The 21765-nt window shown below is 48.0% G+C and overlaps 1 protein-coding gene across 1 annotated transcript in view; it reads right to left on the reverse strand.

Moving 5' to 3' along the window:
• The window catches only part of NRG2 (neuregulin 2), a 178167-nt gene that overhangs the window by 21201 nt on the left and 135201 nt on the right, over nt 1-21765 (reverse strand). The window contains exons 5-6 of the mRNA XM_086621447.1: nt 14613-14733; nt 3556-3614 (exon numbers count right to left, since the gene is read on the reverse strand). Coding sequence (XP_086477573.1) covers nt 3556-3614; nt 14613-14733 — 180 coding nt within the window. The remainder of the gene's footprint in view (nt 1-3555; nt 3615-14612; nt 14734-21765) is intronic.

The following is a 21765-nucleotide window of genomic DNA, read 5'->3' on the forward strand; positions in this document are numbered from 1 at the left end:
AGGTGTTTGCTCTGACATCTCTCCTTCCTTCCTTCTTCTGGTAGGTTTTCCGTTTTGATGTACGTGGGAAAGTCACCTGTCACACTGTCCTAAAACTGACCTATGATAAAGAGGATAAAGCTTTTAAGTTTCCCTGTGAGACTTTGCCCATATTTACTGGATGTGAGGCTACTCTGCGTCGATGTCTCAAAGGCCCTCATCTCTGTTGTGGCCGCTTAGCAAGTTATTGCCCATCTGCTGACTGATGGCAGCCAACTGCCTACGCGCATCCAGCCACGGCTGCGCCGTCAGTGCCGTGGCTCTGTTCACCAGTGGCACCTCGCTAGGCCAGAGCAATGTCGTCTGCTCGCGCTGTGCATCCGTTTTCTTAGAGAAGCAGCTGTTCCAGAACGTTTCGCTTTTTTTCCCTCCAGTATCTCAACGCATTTCTCATTACATTTGCATTACAACGCAAGCAAAATCAAACGTAAACTCCTTATAAGCAGAAGGAACCAACTGCTGAGATACTTGCTTGAGTTCTGCTGTTGCAAATTCCTACCAAAGGCAAACACTATTCATTCAAATAAGGGCTGAGCTGGGACAGACTGGGAGGTCTTCAAACTAGCCCAATAATACAAATTTGAGTGAGTTCCTCTGCACCAATCCGTTAGAAAATAGCAACACATAGAAAAAAACCTTCATCTTTAACATTTCTCTCTTCATTTCCAAGCAGTAAGTATATATCCAGATTGTCTGGCAGTAGGCACTTTGCTATATGGTTGTAACAGCAACATAGAGAAACATCACACGTGAGAAAACCTATCTAAATACATCTGATTTTCATCTTTGTAATTGCGGTGGTCTAGTAGGTATTTCTGACAACCAGAGAAAAACAAACCCCTAGAGCTACCTGTCCAATAGTCAAAGAGATCCTGAACTCTTGGAGAACATGGGAAGTTTTACCTGAGCAAAACTTGAGTAAGGTTTTAAACTGGTGAGATAGGAAGCTGCTCCCTGAAGGAAGATACACAACACCTGGCATGATGCTGGGACGCTGCACCAGCTCCATCTCTGGCCCAAATTCAGCAAAGTATCTGCCGTATCTTTTCGGAACAGCATCTTAAATTTAGTTCACTCTGCAGAGATGCTTGCTCAGCCCTGGGATGTACCTACTAACAGTCATATTGTGACTTAAAATTTATGCTAAAGAATCAGAAGGCTCTGATTTAGGGCTGAAAAACTAAAATACCCCAAATGCATTTAAAGCATCACCAGCGTAGGTGTCATTATTTACTATTTAAGTATCTGTCAAGTGCTGGCAATGTTCTCAAAACATGAATCAGGACAGAGCTATTTTATTTCCAGTGGAAATGCCTGAACCTCATTTAATCTGTTTCAGCTTTTGACCTGTCAGAACCCATACGAGATGAAGCACTGAGTGAATTATAGAGCAAGAGCAACTTCTACTGTGCCCTAATTATCGATTAAAGTAGAAAGCAAGTATTTGCACAGTCCAGACTCAAGTGAAATGTCTTTCCTATTTGAAAGAACAGCAAGTTCAGTGCATGCTTTTCTGCAGTGTTGCTGCTACGTATGTTACCCAACTGTGACCTGAAAGTGAAAACAGCTATAAACACACATGAATCATCTTCTTAGATGATTTTCCATCCAAGTTCAGACAGGTAACTTGGATTGTTAAGCTGTTTTTGCCTTACTATCCTGTGGTTAAAGCAGAATTGATGTAAGGTAATGTACATGTGTCAGTTTTAAAGTTGGCATTGTTCCTCTAACACATGACTAAAATTTAAACAAATCTCATTCCCATAAAAAGCTAGATCCTACAAGCTGAGGGAAAAAAAAAGCACACTGTTTACTCTTGCCATTAGTGTTCTGAAAAGGTATTCTTCCTGACATAAAACTCATTTTCACCCGTTTTGGTTTTGCAGTGTGGTAGCAATAATATTTAAGCCTGTTGGACACCACCTCATGAAACATGCTACAAATCAGCTTCATTGGGTGAGCAGATCACTGCTGTCTGCAGCAGGGGTCCCTGACACCAGGGACTTCAAAGTGGAAAGGAAACTCTTTTGTATCAGGTTAAAGATCAAAACAAAACGTTTTGGTTTGTCATTTTAAAAAGATGTTTTAGTCTGAAAGAATAAATCAATGAGGTCTCAACTTTGGAAGCCAATTTGGAACAAAAGGCAATGTAAAAACATCAAGCTGTCCCAAGGGCCTCACAAAGCCCATTTGCATCTTGTCTGTGTGCTCTGTAGAACAATCTAATGCAAGCACTTGCCAGCTAGTAGCACGTGCTAATGAGACTCCTGCTATTGCCAGTTCAGGATGAGGACTGCAGGATTTCTTACTTAATGGTGAGAGAGAGGGTACTAGCAATCAAGGAGGCATCATGGAGAGGCATTTCTCCTCTGGTTCCCACTAATTAAAGTCTCTTCTGTGGCTCTCTTTTAAAAGCCTCTTTTTAAAACCACCATTTGTGGTGGTCAAAACGGCCAGCATGGAGGCAAGACAGGTCACGCAGAGGGTCACAGAAGCTGTAACTGCACCTCCTTTCAGGCCAGTCCTTACCCAGGCCAGGATCCCATTGATGCTGAGACGTTGTCTGAATATGGACCCAGAAAAATTATCGCCTTGAACAAAACGAGCTAATGATGCCCATAAGCAAGGCATCTCTGGAGACCTAGAGCCCGCAGGAACTGGGAGCTAGAAACTGGGAAGCACGAAGTGCAAGGGCTCTAGGGCGTTTACTCCCACTGAATACGAGGTTAGAGGATTGGTCACTGTAATTAGACACAACCTCATAGGCACGGCTGTCTGACCCCCTAAGGAGAGACGGGAACATCTCTGTGTCCAGCAGGGATATAGTCTGAGATGCCCAGTCAATAAATCTAACCCGTATCCCGCATGGCACCGAGGTGCGGGAAGCCCTGAGACGGTGGCAGCCACCAGCGTGAGCTGTGGGACTCCAGGCGTGTAGGTGTGCCCCGTCGAGCCCTCTCTGGCTGTGCTCCAGGATCTGACTGTGAGCCAGCCTCTGACCACCTCACCCTAACAGCAACTGGTGCTTGATGTAGCTTCTGGAAACAGAAACACAACCTCACCTCAGGGGAAATTTTGTCACAGCCCTCTCTGATTTCCTCAGTTGGCACAGAGAGACTCACAGACCCCCTCGCCAGAGCCATGGGAAAACGTACATCTCTTGCACTGCACAACATAGTCCATCCTGAGACAGCAAGGCCGGCAGATACAGCTTATCACACAGACTGTTCTCACACAGCACACCACATAACCTTGTGCCTTAGTTGCATTTTGCATGAAAAGGGCAAGCAGCATTAAGTTCAATCAGAAATGAAAGCAGAACCCATTCCAACAAATGGGGAGATAACAAGAGCCCTGATTCTCCTCTTGGACACGATCACAGCTCCTCTTATGGCCAAGCAGAGCTGGGAGTGCACAAGACAGGAAAAGGGCTCTTGGAGAACAGAAGAACCTGCTTTAAGGACACGACACAGAGCTACAATAACCAGGGAGAGAGAGAAGTAGAAAGAGACATACTGGAGAAGCTGACCATTGCGAAATGCTGACACCGGTCTCCTGTGAATTCGATCGGACACCTACCGGAAGAAAGAAAACCAGAAAGAGAGAAACAAGATAGCAAAATGACACCCAAACAGACTGAACTGAGGCCCCTTCTGATCCCTTCCACGACTCCTATCCGTCTGCTTTCAGCCTGCACCCTTACCTGCATCCCTAAGCCCTAGCCCAAAGCTGGCACCAAGAGCCATCCCTGACTAGACCACTCTACATCCACCGCTGTGCCCAGGAGGTTTTAAGTAGTGTGGTGCATTTTTTGTCTTCAAACATACTTTGCTTAGGATCTGGCATGTACAATCGCAAAGGCAGTTTCTCCAAACATCTCTGTCCGAAGAATCCGTTTGGACATCTGGAGGGGAAAAGGGGAGAAATCACAGAACATGTCTGGCACCATTCTTGAGGCTAAGGTCAGAAATAAAAAGTGCATTGTGATGAATGGAAAAAATAAAGGCTTTACGCGCATATTTATTCTTTGTTTTGCTTTAACCAGGCACCTGCAACATCAGCATTCCAGCTCTGGTTTGGCCTGGGTCTTCAAAGAGCCAGCCAAACCCCTCCTTTCCTGCTCTGCCTGCCTCCTTCCTTCTCACCTGCTAGAAGCACCAGCTGGCAGGAAGATCGAGATGGGCTGGATGCTACTTTCAGAGACTCTCCTTGGAGCCGCTATCTAGACAAGACTGGCAAGAAGCCCCACAGAGCGGTGAGCAGCTGCTCAGGCGACAGCGAGTGCTGTGTACGGCAAGCGTCTTCCCGTCATTATCCCAGAAGTACCCACGGGACGTTCCAGGGAAAAGGGTTACGTTGCAGTTAGAGAGAAAGCGTGTGCAGAGTCTCTGTGTTAACAGAGAGAAAGGGACAGAGAAGAAAAGCTGAACAACAGGTTTCACGTGCTGCCCAACTGCGAAGGCTCTCTCAGGCTATCCCAACCAACGCTACGTGATGGGCTGGGATGTGCCAGCTCACGGGGCACCAGTTATACACTATCATGATGCTGCAGTGGCAAGCATGGTGACCTGGGAACAAGGACCACCAGGCACGGGCACCAGCTCATGAGTAATCTGCCTAGAGCAGCTCCTAGGCTGAGCCAAGCTTGGGGAGCAGGGGGCAGGGGTGCAGGGGGAGCTGCTGAACCCGCTGCATTGTGACCCATCACAGCTGCGGATGAACCTGGGAAGCGATGGGAGTTCAGCTGTGAGTGGTCAAACACTTCTCCCCCAAGCACTTATCTCTCTCCCTCACTTCACATCTTTCCTTCTGGCCTCCTCAAAGTTATCCCTAGCTTTCCTGAAGTCCCAGCTCTACCTGCCTGTCCCACATCTCCCTCCATCCCCCGCAACCGACCTCTCCCTCCTCTGATCTTAAGAGGGTTTTATCATTACAGCTAGCATTTTAACATCTGTTTTCCAACTTCCCAGGGTGAGCAGGGCTACAGGCTCTAAGCCTCGTACATGTCAGACCTTCCTCGCTCTCAGCTGCCACCACAAGACCACACTGTCCCCAGTGTTTGGCAGGACCCAGCTCAGCTGGTCAACAGAGAAAGGACCAAAAGACACCTCAGCAAAAAGGACGTGGACCAGGGGCCCGAGCCTGAGGTCGATGGCTTAGCTCCCTGCCAGTCCGCTGCCAAGGACAACAAACAGCCAGAGCAGCCTCAGCAGTGTCAGATGACTGGTCCCAACCTGCACGTATGGTGGGGTGGAGTGGGCCAGGTCCAGGTCCATGTCCCCTGTGCCCACTGCCAGCCCCACATGGGCAGCGCAGATCTGACCCTTTCGTGCCTCCCAAAGGTACGCTAATGCCTGCTCCCAGTCTGTGGACACAGAGAAGGGGATGAGGAAAGGATGTCTTTGATGTTTATCATGACCAAAGCTTGTCGTTCCAAAGCCTGTTGGCAGATTAGTTCTGCACTGTAGCTCAAGAGCTATGGCAGCATTTGTTGTTCTTGACAGATTTATGTTTAGATGGCATGTTACAGATATGCAACTCCAGCAGCAATACAAATAAGCCAAGAAGAGAGATGAATTCCTGCTTCTCTCTACTTGCTTAAGGGAACACAGACAGGTTTTTTCAGCAACTATTTAGTTATCTTGGGGAGAAGAGGGAGAAGTTAGAGAAGTCTTCCCTATTAATTATAACCAGAAATCCTTGATTTTTAATAGTTCTCCCTCATCATGGACATACACTGATCTGGGCCGGCAGGTGGGAATCACAACATGTGAGGGAGTGCTAGGGGCTCTCAGCAGCCACATCAGCTGTGCAGACCAAGGGTACACCAGGCCATCTGTCAGGCCTGCAAGGATGCAGACTTCTCCAAGCTGGAGAACTCCTCTCCAAATGAGAGAGGTGAGATTCAGCTGAGGTCTGGGGAAGGACTTGAGAAGGCACCAGGTGGCTGGACACAAGGCAGGACAAGGTGTAAAGATCTCCCAGCTGTTGCAGTGGACATGGCTGGTGCCATTCCCCCAGTGCACTGACGTCTAATCCCTGCCTGGCGACCTGCATTAACGTTCCTGGGGGAGAGGGAGGCTGAGGCATTTGCTGACACAGTGATAAACCACTGCCACAGGCTCCTAAAGGAGGCCATCCTCCTGTGGGACAACCTGCTGGTACTCCAGAGGTAGCCTGAGCCTGAATGCTGGATGCCTACAGGGTACCTGCAGACACAGCTCTGAACCTAGCATGATCCAAGAAGATACAGCCAATAAAAGGCTGCATAATCTCTCCATCCCATCTGCTGTCATTCTCCACCTCAACACCTCCACAGTTCCAAACCTGTCCATCTTTCCCCTAAAGAATGCATTTCCCAGATCTCCAAGGCAGGGTGCCCTGTGCCCATGGGACATTTCACCTGCTGTCACTCTCACAGAAGAAAGCTTTGGAAGGCCCTGCATGACTGACGTGGCTTTGGCACTTGATTTCTTGCTGGTTTTCACTGCAGTTTTGGTAGGTCTGCACTGAGCAAAGAAGCTGGTGCACTCTCACTGCCCATGACCAAAACTATTTTCTGTGCTACACACCACCTAGTTTTTGGGACCTGTGCTAACACCTCCACATGGGAGTGTGCTGGGCTCTTTCTGCACCCTGAACTGCTCAGGGACAACTTGAGGGCATGGCTTTGCATGAGGCTTCACTGAACTCCCTAGACATACACTTCAGTTTCTCAGTATCCAAGTCACTTTTGAAACTGGAAATTTGACTCCCTGGTCAAGCAAATATCTTTGAAAAACTCACCCTCTTTTGTCATTCTTGGACATCCATCCTGGAGCACAGGAAAGAGAGACATACCAGTAATGTCGTTTCGATACCAGAGCACCCAGCCAGCTCCCGAGGGAGGTCTAGCCCAAGGGGCCACCATCAGACACAAGGCCTGTTCACCTTCCCAGTGATGAAGCAGAGGAAGCTGGTGCTGGGAAGTGGAGTGAAGAAAATGCCCTGTTGGCAATCAAAGAGCACGAGCCTGAGGCAACTGGGTGATGCAGACTCATAAGGACAGCCCTGGGGAAGCATGACTTTGGAGAAATCCTTAAGAGATTGCGCTGGGGTTTGAATAAAGCATCCAAAATAGAAGGTGTCTTCCAATCCTTTTTGAAGTTTATTCATCACCACTGATAGTCACAAACTTATTCAGAGAGTCTTCAAAGGTATCCAGTTTAGCTTGGAACAAGTCGCCCATTTGTCTGGGATCTGAGATTTCACATAGCTTGTGAGCACACTGAAGGGCCTCAGGGGTGCTGCTGGATGAAGCAAATGTCCTACCCACCTCAAAAAGGGGGGCTTTGTCTGAAAGGAGCTAAAATTGTCTCAGGTGCGCATCCGTGAGAAGTCAGCCAAGGCTGAACTTCAGGGTGACTGTAGCAGCATGCCATTAAGGAAAGACTGAAAATTACATGAAAACTGGTGGAAGGAAATAAAAACCCAGAGAAATAAATAGGTGAGAAGTGAAAAAGCAAAACAGAACAGTGTCAAAGAAGCTTTGATGCCATGACAGCTACCATATAGCCCACCTTCAGATCTGCAGTCAGCCTAGCGTGGGTGGGGAGAAGAGCTTTCTAGACAGAAGGCAGCAGGTAACTGTCTTCTCTGTGTCTAGGACAGCTCAGGCTTTTCATCTTTAGTTACGAGTGAATCAGCAATGGGAAAAGTGACAGAAAAGAAGCCCTCGTGAACATGAGCACCTTCTGTCACCTTCCAAGATAGCATACAAGCTGCCAAGACACATGTGCAACTCTGGCTGCCCAGGGTCCGAGCTCCTCGGAAGCAAGGCTGCTGGTAGCAACACTGACCAGGAGATCTTTGAAAGCAAGCAGTGCTCACGGTGCCTTTATTTAGCTGTCTCATACTCCTAGGCTGGTGATTTGTTATTTAGTACTCTGGCTCCAGATGTGACTTCTAGGAAAGAAATTTCCAGTGTGCACAGCACAGGAGTCTTCCAGTCTGGACAGGAAGGGCAATGAAAAGCACTCCTTCTGCATGCAGAATCTGCTGCCTGTGGTGAGGGCTTCTGGACAGCTTTTCTTCAGTGGCCAAGCCTATGGCCTGAGGGACACAGCCGAGAGTTAAAGCTCACTAAGGTCGAGAGCCATGAGGTGGTCTTTGATCATGACATCCTTCTTCCTGCACATTCGACCCTAGTCAAGATGTTTTGGCTGGCTATCCCAGCAAAACGGAGTCTCTCCTCCTCTTGAAAGCTCTTGCAAGGACTACACAGAAAGTGGACTATTCCTGCGATTATTACCTTTGGACTTCCTCGTCCACTCACTGGTGTCGCAGAGGCCCAACATGTCTCTCCTCAAAGGCCGAGGGAAGCAGACAAAGCTGTGTCTGCAGGAACAGTCTTGGTGAAGTACAAGGCTGCACCAGCCTTTTGCAGACAGCACCTTGTCCCCTCTCTAGCCTGTGTGGAGAACCCTCAGGACTGCCCTTGCTTAGCTCCATCCCTCTGTGCCTGACCAGGTGCATGAAAATTAAAACAATAACAATACAACTTTCCACTTGCCACATCTGAAAATTTGCTGCTTGCAAATATCATCAATAAAACTGGTCAAGGATTTTTCTGTCCAGACTCTGTTGTTGCTGGAAAATGTCCAATTCCTTCAGTTTTGATCAATTCTTTGAGATTATTTTTTTTCTACCCCATTTCAAAAACATCCACAAAGTTCTGCTCTTGGGTTCAGGATGAATTGCAGGTAAAAAAAATACAGGAAGATGAGTAGCCAAATAAAGCATCTCAAAAAGTACAAACTAAAATGGTTTGAATGACCCATTTCTATGTTGTTCGCAGAGCGTTTATTTATGAAAATTGAGAAACTTTGACCTTTTGCCCTGAATCAGGGCAGAGCAGTAATTATTGTTAATTATTATTTGCTACTATTAATTAGTAACATCATTATCATAATGTTCCTGCTAGAAGCAAAACTTTTTCTGCCCAGCTGTTGATCTAAATCTTGCCAGGGCTGGCACGTTTCCTTTGCTCCCCCAGATCTTAATGAAAGTATGCCAAACTCGGTAGCTCTCGTAACGCAATCCGTGTTACAGAAGAATGTGAATGAGCAGGTGCTTCAAAACAAGGGGATAAAGAGAAGCTGTAGCAGAAGAACACAATGCACTGATACAAGCAAATGGAGAAATGTTTCAAGCATGTTGCTTATTTGTGCGAAGGGCTGAAAAAGAACAGTTCTGTCATTGTCCCCTGACCGGTCCCAGATGATCAGGCTCTGGAGAGCCACAAAGGGCTGGACTCCACAAAATCACTGATGGGAAGAAAAGACAGCAACCAGAATAAATGCAGAAGCCTTATCCAGAGCAGCTAACCAAGGCATGTTTGCTGTGTAGTAGAGTCCAAACCGCAGGGACACCCACTTCTGGGCTCAGTGAAGACAACAGCGGAGCTCTGACGGAGCCGTGGGAGCTCAGCGGGATCTGCGCTGCTGTCCTCACCAAGCCTCGCTGTTGCAGGCTTAGCTCCCACACCCTGATGGCTCTTGGGGATCTGCTATAGTTACACATGCATTGAAAAGGAGTCATCGAACAGGATGCATAGAAGGGCCACTTGAACCTGAAAAGGTACCTGATCTCATCACCCAAGATAAACAGCATGCAAAACCCAATAAATGAGTCCTGCCTTGTGCAGGAGATCTGGAATAGGATGTGGAGATTTTCACCCCTCGCTCAACACTTCGTTTCCAAGGACATTGCAACACCTTCCCGCAGAACTCCTCATATATCCACGGCAAAGTGACTTACTTGTGGATGCACAATGTGCAACGTGTGCTGACCAGATCAGCAGAGTCACTGCGAGGGATGGCATAGCTCCTGACACCACGGGGCAACTGAGCAAGCTGTGACCATGGCCACACGAGATCAGCCTGATGTTCACCCCTTTGAATGGTGCCCTGGAAAAGCACAGAGGAGCTGGCAATGTGACCAGCCCTTCGGAATGATCACTGCCCTTTCAAGGGGAAATCTGCTGGAAACAATACACATGGGGGAGGCAAGCAAATGGGCTTCCAGGGAGCGAACGTGTAATTTTGTAAACTGATGATGTGTATACATCAACTAGTTTAAAAGTTAATTGATCTTTTCTCTTTTGGTTTGCTTTGGTTTTTATTCTCTCCTTGACTTTCACTTTTTGTCTGAGGTCCTCCAGGCCTCTGACCTCACTCTCTCACACAGCACAACGCTGTCAGCCCAAACCCTGAGAGTCTGTTTATCCGTCAGCATCCATAAATCCTTCAGCCTGACTCCTGCAAGCACAATCGGTCCAACATGATGGGGAGGTGCCTAAGCTCTCTTAGTCTTCTGATGCCATGCAATTTAGGAAGATCCTGGCCCAGGATACTAGCCACTTTGATTACATCAACCACACAGGGGAGTCACGAAGCGCTTTAAGTGGGCAGAGAAAGACTGTGCAGCGATGAGACTTGGTTTTGTTTCTTTGTTTTGCTAGGAAGACCCCAACTGTAGATAACATGTGCCAAGACCTGACTAGGAAAAAGTGTATTTCTGCTGTGATACACACGCTAGCACAGCCCCGTGGGGAATGGCACCCAGCAATAAAAGATCAGAGCAGCCTCAAAGTGCTCCACGTTAGTTGTGCCAAGAACCCAGGGGGCTCCAGGGCCGAGGCAGACCTGAGACAAGAGGCTGCTACTCATCCCAGATGCTATGTTCAGCTGGACACAACAAACCAGTCACTGCTCCTCCGTGTCCCAGCCCAGCTCAAGGCCTTGAGACTTGCTTGCGTGCAACCCTTCTGCAGGCACTGGAATTTGTTCTACTCAAACTCATTGCTTCCCTACAGTTATGGTGAGAAACCAGTCCCACTGATAAGACCTCTCTGAGCAAAACGGCCTAGGGAAGGGTCAAAATATTCTTCTTGTCAACAAGAGCTTGGCACTCTTTAATTTACTAGGGCTGTTCAGTCAATTCTGTATGTGCACGGCTCAGTTGTTTCCTGGGTTTATGCCGAAAATTTGCAGAATATCTGAGGCAGATCACACTTCTCCTGTCTAACTTCCAGGTGGTCTGTTTGCAGAGTAAGGATAACAGCACAGACTGCATCATGTTCAGGTTTCCTTTGACACCAGCATGTGTAGAATTTACTTCAAATTAAAGACAAAATTATGCAAGCACACAATCCAAAAAAAGATGCAACTTCTGGAACAGCTCCAAGTCTGTTCTGGGCTTTTCCCCAGTGAAGAAAACACATTGTCCAAGGTCTAGCTGAAGTGTATTGAAAAGGGATGGAGAAGAAGGGTTTAAAGGCAAACAGTTCGTTTCCCAGAATTTAAAAAATCAGGAGGAACACATTTCTGGGAAGCCTGTTAAGAAATAAAAATAAAAGGCCAGCTGTCAATTTAGGTGATATCTGTAACAAATCAAGTATGGGCCACTTCAGGAGAAGGAATAATTTGAGAAGCCAGCTGCTTTTTTTGCTCCAGCATACCAGGGGTAACATCTACAAGAAGGATCTCCTGTGCTTGTGGACAGCTGCAAACAGTGAAATCCACTCCTGGAAGCTGATTACAGGATGGTGGCAGGTAGTGAACAAGAACGCTCTAAAATCCTGTTTTCTGATAGCTGGTAACATCACACTGGTGCCAGGGTGCAACAATCTCCTCTCACTTGGTGAAGGAGGACTGCCAGCTGGCACACGGTGCCAGAAGACTGCCCAAGGCCTTGCTGACTCTAATGAGAGTAGCAAAGAGGGTACGGACTCGTGTTGTTCCTGGCTTAAGATGCTCACGCATCTCTTGTTTATCTTCAAGGCATTTGAGGAGGTTGTGTGCAGAAGGATCTATCGATCTCCTCCATGCTCATGTCTCAGAGGGATGGTGTGGCTGGAGGACCAAGGCTGGCTCCCACGCAACAAAGTTCAGAAATGCTTCTTCGCCTCCTCCAGTTTCTCTTCCAAATCCGTATCATTGCCTCTTTCACAAATGACAGTGGCAGATCTCCTGTCTTGGTGCAACCAGGAAGCTGTGAAACATTTGAGTATTTTGCTAATTTGCAGGCAGGCAAATGTGAAGTCTGTTTATCCATCATCAGCCTTCCCCAAGAATCGTCCGTGTTATTGGGAAAGCCATTTTATGGGAAATACCATGTTCATACGTTCAGTTCAAATGCTTCTGCATTCCTCGATAACTAACGATTGGCCTCCGGAGTTCAGAAACTCTAAATTATACCTCTTCAAAAGCCAGGATTTCTTATCTTCAGTCTATGATTTAATGACAAAAACACCCAAAGAGAATGAACATGCAGATATGTCCTCAAGCAGTAAGATCAGAAATGACTGTATTGTGTGGAAGGCACTTGGGGCCCCTGGGTTCCTGTCAACACAGAACTGTCTCTTCTGGCAGATGAGCAGCGACAGTGCAGACCTTCAAAGCACCTCCTTTTGGTTAATGGTTTGCTGCCCTCCCACACACCCCCATCCAAGTCCCATTTGGTTTTAGCAATTGGTATCTTGGGACTCATCAGAAAAAGGAAATCATTTTACCATCTGAAAGTAAGGAATTAAGGCTTTCAAATGATATGAAATAATTAGATCTGTTTTGTATGGCACATAAAATCTTTATGAAATCCATCACCGAGCTTCCCCTCTGTTCCTCAGCTATCGTAGCAGCCTGGTTTGAAGGTAGACTGTTTCTTTGCAAGGCTAGAATTGCTTTGATTAAAATGGTCCATCTGCTGAAGACACTTGATAACCACCATGTGTATCCTTCACTAGGAAAAAAGGAGCCTTACTAGTATAGCTGCAGAGGTTCAGGGAACTCTTGCTGTAATTACAAATCGGTCTGATTTGAAAAGGCTTGATCTAAATTCAGGCTCTTCCCAAAAGAAATAGCCTTGAGATCTATGCTTTTGGCACCACCACATTGCCTATACACATATACCTACATATATGTATATATTCATACACTCCTCCAGGCTCCAAGGGTTGAGCATGGAAAGACTGGAACTGCTAGGGCTTCCTGGGGCTACAGCTACAACAGAATAGTGGCTGTGTCTTTGATTAATCATCTGGGGCTTCCCTCATGTTTCCTATGGTGAACACTGGCTGGGTGAACTTACAGTGCCACGAAGAAGCCGATAGTAGAGACAACTACCCTAAAGCATAGGTCTATGCTGTACAAGGGCTGCTCTCACTTCACAGACATGGGAAACGTGGAGGTCCACAGCATCCGGTTTCTGTCCAGCCCTTCTCTTTTCATGTCTGAAGGGCCAAGCCTGTGAGAACTGGAATATGCTGTTCATCCCATGTCCTTCCCACCACAGCTGATCCTGGGTTGGAAAGTGAGAGCACAGGAGCTCAGCAGGATGCATTTCCACATGGCCTTTCCTACTGCTAACTGCCAAAACAAGGGAGTACTGGGAGAAGGGAGGAGTTGTGCTGAGCATAACCCAGCTCACAACCCTTCCAGGAGTGCTGACGGTTCTATTCAGATGCGTCCTTCAAGGCCTGAGCTGCTGAGCTGTCCTGTGGGCATCACACCACGCAGTGGCAGTGGGACTAGGCTGAGATCCACAGATGTACTACCTTTGGTTGTGTGTCTCCACGGGGAGGCCTCTGGGCCACGCAGGGAGAAAACAGTCAGCTCTGGGCTTCTCCAAGCTGGGCACAGTGACGTCTGGATCACCAGGTGAGCTCAGACTCTGGCCGCATCTGCTCAGCCGATGCATGCCCAGGGCACCACCTCATGCCCACTCTGCAGGAACCAGGGACAGGAACAAGCATGCTTTGGGTACCTACATCATCTCCAGCGCTGGCAATCAGACTGCACTTTTCATTCACAGTGCTCATTAGGCTTGGACAACGAGCTGTCAGATGCTATTGGGCTTGCTAGCTGTGAGAGGTTTGAACCAGAGGTGAAAAGGTCTCACATCCCATTCCATGTCCCTTGGACTATGCAGTCCCACTTTAACCACTTCAAGAAATTTCATTTTAAGGATAACTCAGTACGTCTCCCTGGTTGCTTTTGCAGGTTTTAACATCTGAAGGAGAGAAATAAACAACCCACAGCCTGCCACAAAGTGGCACAGAGTGGTCAACCGCTGTGTGCGAAACGCGCTTCTGGGCCCAGGAGGTGCAGACAGGAGAGGTTAAGAGGAAGGTGTCAGCAAGGGACCCCCTCGGGGGGGTGGCTGTGCACTGGGGAAAGACCCCCTGCTCAGAGGGGAGGACACGTCAGTGGGGGACACGGAGCTTTGACCGAGCTCAGGGAGAACAGGAGGGACTCGACTTTCCCTGAAGCTGCGGAGGAGAAAGGGAAAGGAAACAGCCAGGGCAAACGTATTCCTAGAGGAAGAGTCAGGAAGAGTTGCACTCACACAAAAAAGAAGATATGAACCCTCCTCCCCCAGCCCCGCGCCTCTAGTTTCCCTTTCTGAACCTGCATAGCTCAATCTGCAATTGCCAGGAGAATTCCAGAGCCACCCCTCTTCCTGCAGTTGCACAGAGGTCTTCTCTTCCCCCGCCAAGTAATTTCCATATTGACACAAGAACTACACTCACTTACTTGCAAGACAGCTGATTAATCCCCTCGATGTAGTAGCATACCCCACCATTGACACAATAGGACTTGGCTGTTTCGTTGCATTTTCTAGCGTGCCCGGACCAGGAGGAGAGAGTTGTGGTTACTGCAGGGGGAAAAAAAACACACACAAAAAGGATATATTGTTACTTCCTTTGTTGGGCAATTCTGTTTTTTTAGATGATTTTCAACTAGTTGGTTTGCCAAGGTAAAAATCCCAGAGCTACAAATCTCAGCCTGTGCCTTTAGACCCACCTTCACCTCTCCAGGTCCTGGGGCTGCGACTTGACCTTTCCTTTCCCAGCAAAAGCAGCCAAGTGAGTGGGGAGCTGAGGACACGCCTTCCTCTAAGCAGCCAGCATGTCAGGACAAGATCATCTTTTTGGCAAGCTGTAGGGAAAAGCACCCCTTTCCCACCTCTCCTTGCCCTGCCCTTACACATGCATGCAACCCTGCACCAGCAGGCCGGCAGGAGGTTAGGAAGAACACGTGCCGCAGAGTCACAAAGGTGGAGACCTGATTCGCATCATGATACTGGACCAAGGTCCAGAGATAACTGCAGGGGACATTTCATTGCTCCATGTCTCTGGGAGGAAATAAGTTTTCAGAGCCCTCATTGACCCTGGAACAGGTCCAGTGCAAGCAAGAATAGCTCCATCTCTCCCTCTCCCATTTCTGAAAATTTCTCTGTTGTGCCCCAACAGGACTGTCTCAAGAGATCAAGCAGAAATTCAGCAGTAGAAGACACTCAGCCCCAGTCCATGCTAAGAGGGAGGCAGCCAGCGTGACTCAAGGTTCCTGGGATATGGGTGCCTTTTCCAAATTCAAATTTCTGAGGAAAGCTTTCCAGCCATATAAGGTGCAAACAAAACTGACGGTACTCTGCAGAATTTCACTGCAATTCCTGTCTCTGAATGACTCAGACGAACTTACAGCCCAAAACAGAGAGTCTCCGTAGGCAAGACAAAGGCTTCTAGGAAGGGAAAACCTTTTGTTGCAGCAACTGATGCAAGCGACAAAAGCAGACCAGCTTTGAGAAATGCAGACTCATCTCCACAGAACTGATAGAAGGGCCGGGCACTCAAGAGCATCTGCTTTTTCCAAGTGAATAATTAATTTCATTAAAGACAGTCCCTCTTCCTGGACTATCCACCTTGCTTATACCCTAACATAGTTACACCTCCAGCAGTGTGGCTACTGCCTACGATCCAGTGCTGTACTAGAGGCTTCTGAGGAGGTACCCTCCTCAATCCTGTTTTCCAAAGCATGAACGAACCCTGTGGAGAGGTCAGTGACTTCAGACCAGTCGCTAAGGAACGCACACCTCACCGACATGGCAGCCGAGGCAGAGGGCTGGAGCCAGAGCCTCAGGCAGGAGCTACTCAGAACCACGGGAGAAGCAGCGAGGCATGCCAGCGCCTGCCCGGAGGGAGACGGGACCGGTCCCCACACCTCGGGCAGCCCCCGCGTCCCTCCCTCTGCCGCAGGCTCAGAGGCTGCTGTGGCTGCCTGCCCTGCTGCAGCCCACACCGCCAGAGCCAAGGTCTCCGTTCTCACCATCCAGCTCCAGCCCAGCGCCTGCCGGGCGCATCCGGGCTCTCGTGAGCAGGCTCCCAGCAGCCTGCGGAGCCTCTCACATCGGGATGATGCCCGGCATAGGAGCAACCGAACGAGCTCTGGCTCTCTGGCTTTTAGGGCTACCTCTGACTTCATGAGGCCAGTGCCGCCCTGAGCGAGGAGTTTGCTCATCCAGCTGCGCACAGCAGGACCAGCCCGTGCTGTTACCTGCACGCAGCTCACGGCAGAGCCAAGCTCACTGTTCGTTTTGCTTGAACCAAGGCATTGTTGAACCCCATTGTCTTCCGTTCCCATTGGGATGTCAATGCCTTCCACTGTGCACTAAGCAGAGCTATTTCTATGCTTTGCCTTGAATAACTGTCGCCTCTGGGGTTGTCTTTTCACAGCTATCCAGGGCAGAGCAAGTTGTCCCAAAGTGCTCTGCAAACCAGACACAGCAAATACTTCAGCAAGGACTGAAAATGCACATGGCCCTGGGACAGCAAATAGCTGCTTCTCTCTTAGGGCACGCGGTGCCAACCAGCTCGGAGGCAAATGTGCAGAGCAGTCTACTCATACTAGAGTGTACACTGGGGTTTAGGACAGACGATGATTTGACCAAGCCACCAAAGAAGTCCTTGCAACAAAACCTCAAATATTAATGGGAACTGGCAGCCAAAGCCATCGCAATGGCTTTGCAACAAGTCTGTATAATTTATACCTTTACAAGATAGTAGCACATTTCTTCTAAGGCCACTGGAGAGCTGCAGGTTCAGGACAGAGGAGCTCTAACTGTGTGTGATAGCATCTGGACTTTCTTTGCAAAGCCTCTCCTTTAGCTATTGCTTGATCCAGCCACTTAAACCAAGCCTTAAAACCAAAATGCCATTTTAAAAACGGGCATGAAAGTAAAACCTAGCCTGGCAGCATGCAGCTCTGACCCAAAACGCAGTCAGAGACAGACTGAGCACGGGCTTCACTGTGCATGTGCATGGCAAGCTGCAGGTTGTGCAGGCTCCTGGGCTAGTAAGAGTTGCCAGCTGTGCTCTGCAGCTCTCTCGGGGCTGGTTGGGCCAGTCTTGTGAAGGCAGAAGCAGTGGCAGAGCAAGCGAGGGCCTGCCAGAGAAATGTGAAAATTGTAGGGGAGCAGGTGCACAGAAGATGGCCACTGTCCCTGTGAAGAGTCCCCAAGTGCCACCTGGTCAGCACGCAGCATGGGAGCTGCTGAAAGCTGCCTTTGGTCGGGAGTGCTTACAGGCTTTTACCGAAGTACCTTAGAACTGCACCATGAACGGGTCTCTGTCTAAGCTGCAAGCGTGCTGTCAGATCAGGGAGCACCGAAACGTCATGAGCCAAAGAACTGATGCAATTTCAAAGGCACATGGATGAAGAACAAGCATAGCCTACAGGAAGCCATCATCCCTGCAACCATCAAATGTACCAGTTGCTAGCAAGCAAAATGATCCATCTGGCAAAGTCTCACGTCATAAATCCCACAGGAAAGGATTGTGGCGCAAGCCTTCCCACAGTAAGGGAGGAGCAGAGAGGGAGAAATAAAAACAGATCCCAGGAACTTCCTCACAGAAAACATCTCAGGTAATAAGTACCCTTTCCACCAGAAAAGGTGGATAGGAAGACAAAGTGCTGTGTGATGTTGTGACACCAGAGTGGATCACAGTGCTACACCAGCTAAAGATTGCATGGGATTCTCATCCCATGTAAACAATTTTCTTCCTTTTAACAAATAAAAAAGAGACTGACATGAATGAGGCTTGGGATGTGCATGTTGTGCATTTCCAGAAAGAGAGCTGTCAACAGAGCTATGCCTGTCAGAAAAGTACGTGGCTGATCAGTTCTCCTGGAAGCATCTTGTTAACATCATTACCTTTTAAATCCTATTTTCTGCAAGTACTGTGCCTTTTCTCCCGAAGAAGCACAAAGTGTTTTAGAACTGAATCACAGAGCCATATTACTACGGTACATTTGTCAGCAGCAGAGATGTAGCAAAGGCTACAGAGGGAGGCAGTCAACCCAGTTCCCTGTTGAGAAGAGAGTGTCATGAAATACAGGATATTTTAAGAATATAAGTTGAGCAGTACTGGTCAAACCAAAGCCCTGTCTTGTCTCTGACAGTGGCCAGTAGGCAATGCTTAAAGAAGATGAGCACAAGCATGCAATGATAGTTTTCCTCTGAAAATTTAGGATGAGCAGAGACAGTTGCAGTGTCTTTACATTTACCAGCCTTAGATAGATTTCTCTTCCAGGAATGTGCCTAGTTTGAACACATCTAATCTTGTAGTGTTGACAGAATTTGTGACAAAAACTCCCATGTTATGTACACAGTGTGCAAAGACACATTTCCATTTACTTCTTTTAAACCTGCCCCTTCCTGGATCTTGTATTAGAGAAAATAGTGATCATCCCCACTCATTTGTCCTGTGCTACCTGTGGCTTTACAGGCACAGTCAGCATCTCCTTCCCCAGCTGGAAAGCAATTATCTCTTTAGTAGCTTCTTATACAGAGGTTGACGTGGCTGCAGTCCTTTTTTGTGCCATCTCTGGTTCTTTTTTTCCCTTTGGAGATGGCGAGACCATCCTGCACACGTGATATTTACACCACTCTGGTTTGTTCTCTATTCCATTCATAGTAATTCCTAATATTCATTTTGAGTTTTGCTGTACTGAATACAGATCTTTATCTATTATAACCCTGAAATCTCCTGCATAGTAACATGGAGTCCAGAGCCTCTCAAAGAGGTGCCTGGTTGCTCTGGGATGTTGCTCTAGCTGGGACTTCATGTTCATGAGAGCAGGAGCTGCAACTAGTTTGGGAGCAAGGATGGAAAGACTTGTCAATTCAGAGAGCAGCTGAGGGAAGTGAAACCTCTCACTTAGGAAATGCTAACTGGGCCTCGGTTGAAATATGGTCCCCTTTGACACCATGTGGCTGCAGATCACAGACAAACGCCTTGATGCATGAGGCCAAGAGGGATTTCAGTGGGCTTCCACCACACTAGCAGGATAATTCCCAGTTTCACAAGTGACTCCATCCAGTTACTTCAGGTTGAGCTGTATTCCCCCATCAGCCTGGGCCACTGGAAATACCTTAACAGATATCTACTTGGCCCTGAGTCATCTGCAGTTCAATGATCGATGTTGGCAAAGCGAGCTTCATGTATAGCTTATTTGCAGTCACGCATGTTCATTCACCTCCACTCCAAACACCACTCAGGTGTGCCTGGTGGTCCAGAAATGACGTGCCACAGCTATTGTACCTTAACTGCCACATGCTACCAGGCAGATTTTACTCCCTGTTGGCTGATGTGGTAGAATAAATCCTTCATTCAGCCTCCAACGCAGCTCTATCTATGCCAAATGACTTAGAAAGTTGTAAAATAACTGAGATAATTAATTTCTGCATAAGCAAGGGAGCATTTTTTGGGTGCTAGCTGCAATCTAGGTGGAAAAGGACTCACGTGAGGGTAGTGGGAGATGATGAGGGGATTTGTGCAGTAACATCAGTCATGAACCAACGGCCTCCCCAAGTACTTCAACAAATTAAGAGCAGGAAACAGGGACTGTGCACGGGGCAAGCTACAGAAAAGAAATGGTTTAAATTAGACCAGTGGAAGTAAGCAAGGTGTCCCTGAACAAGGGGCCTCTGCAAGCACACGGGGAAACTGGCCACAAATCTCCTGCAAGGTGGAAGGAGGCCTGGAGCAGCTCACCCATCAGCAAGTCAGATCTCCAGCTCGTCTCAGTCCCAGGGCTGAGAATAAAGCAGAAGGGAATAAGGAGGCGAGGACGAGGCAAAGGGGACTGCCTCTTGATGGATGTGATTGTGAAGGATCTGAAGCCACGTTTTATCACGGCTGTCCCAGCCAGTGAGGACAGTGCAGCATAAGCACATGAGGGATTCAGAGCACTGTAGTAATCCACAGCGTCTGCTTTGCACGGCACGCCTAGGTGATTCGGGACTGACATCAGTGGCAGGCCAACAGAGAGGAAAGCCACGGGCACTGGCATTGCCATGTGGACTTCCCTTCACCCAATCCATCTACACAGAAAGGCCATTAATGATTGTGCAGGGATTGTTACACAATTCCTACCATGCACGTCATTCAACCTTTGCAGGCAGCTCACCAGCCTGTTCTCAGAAATCTGGTGAAATACTCCCCCTGTAAAGAGTTAATTAATGCAAGTTGGACTAAAAATTGTAGTTAATTTTTCACAAACTACAGCTACTGTCGAGGAGAGCAGGGAGACAGCGACAGCTTCGCTGCTCCTTTTTTTTTTTTTTTTTTTTTTTTATAAATAGCTTTGACTGGTGGGTTCATAGAGTACAGACACTTTATTCTCTCAATATTTAGACATTCTGTTAGACAGACGAACTCAGCTGGTTGGAGAGTGTATACAAATGGCCTGCTCTGTATATGCCTCCTGTACTTACTGATGAAACACAGAATGGCCGAGGTTCCTCTCAATCGAGTTCATCCAACTGCTTGTCAAGAAGAACACGGACGAGAAGGTGTCTGGCCAAGCTGCTCCTCAGTCGCAGCACTGTAACCCTGGCGCGAGCCGCACTAAATCCCTGATTTACACTGATTAACACACTGAGGGGCTGTTGATCTTAACCATCTTCTCTGTGGCAGATTTCCATATGTCTGGTACGACACTGTCTTCTCTTAACAAACCTGAGCAGAGGCTGGATGCTCACTGCTGCTATCGGTACATAAAATCAGAAGGGCCTGTGCAGACTGGAGCTTGCCTGGCAACAGACTGGGGACTCTGGAGCTCATAAAAATTCTGCTCCTGTGTTGCTATCCATTTGGAAATGACCCAATATTTACCCCTGCACTATATTGAAACAGATCCTGCTGGAATTATATTCCCAGTTCCTGAGGGGATCATGAGAATCGATAGCTGCAAACTAGAAGTTCATCCCAAAATATGAATGCCAGACTGGAGGATGCTCATCTTGGAGCAGCAGATACTGCTGATCCAAACAACACAGGCAGCACTCCCCATGTCTCACATCTGCACTGTCCAGGTGTATCACTGAGGAGCAAGTATAAAGGTTTTTGAGAGGCAAGGGACTGCCTGTTTCCATAGGACAGGTAGCTATTGCAGCGGCAAAGTCTCGTGTCACTATAAAGCTTCTGGTTGCTCCTTCAGACTGACCTCTCCAGCTTTATGAAGGAGCCTTTCCTACGCTTTTCTCTACCACAGGGTCCCAGAATGCACGTGTTAGCACTGCAGCGTTTTATTTTCCCAAATCCCCATCATCAATTGTAATAGCAGCAACGTGATACTTCAATGCAGGGATTTGTTCAACAACCTGAGAAGCCTTTTGCAGGGCCAGTGCCAGCATGAATGCTTTGCAGGCGGGACAGCTGAAGCCCAGTAACTGAAGCAACGTGCCAGGATCACACGATGGAGTCAGACAGAGCAGATCTCCTGGTACACAGCCTCCTGCTCCGAAGGCTGGGCTTACAGCCTCAGTTCGTGCAGGGCATATCAGCTTCCACCCCACGCTCCACTCCATACTGCCCATCTTTGCCTTTAGAGCCAGAATGGCCAG

The sequence above is a fragment of the Tauraco erythrolophus genome, chromosome 16, assembly GCF_009769465.1.
Source record: "Tauraco erythrolophus isolate bTauEry1 chromosome 16, bTauEry1.pri, whole genome shotgun sequence".
NCBI classification, from domain to species: domain Eukaryota; kingdom Metazoa; phylum Chordata; class Aves; order Musophagiformes; family Musophagidae; genus Tauraco; species Tauraco erythrolophus.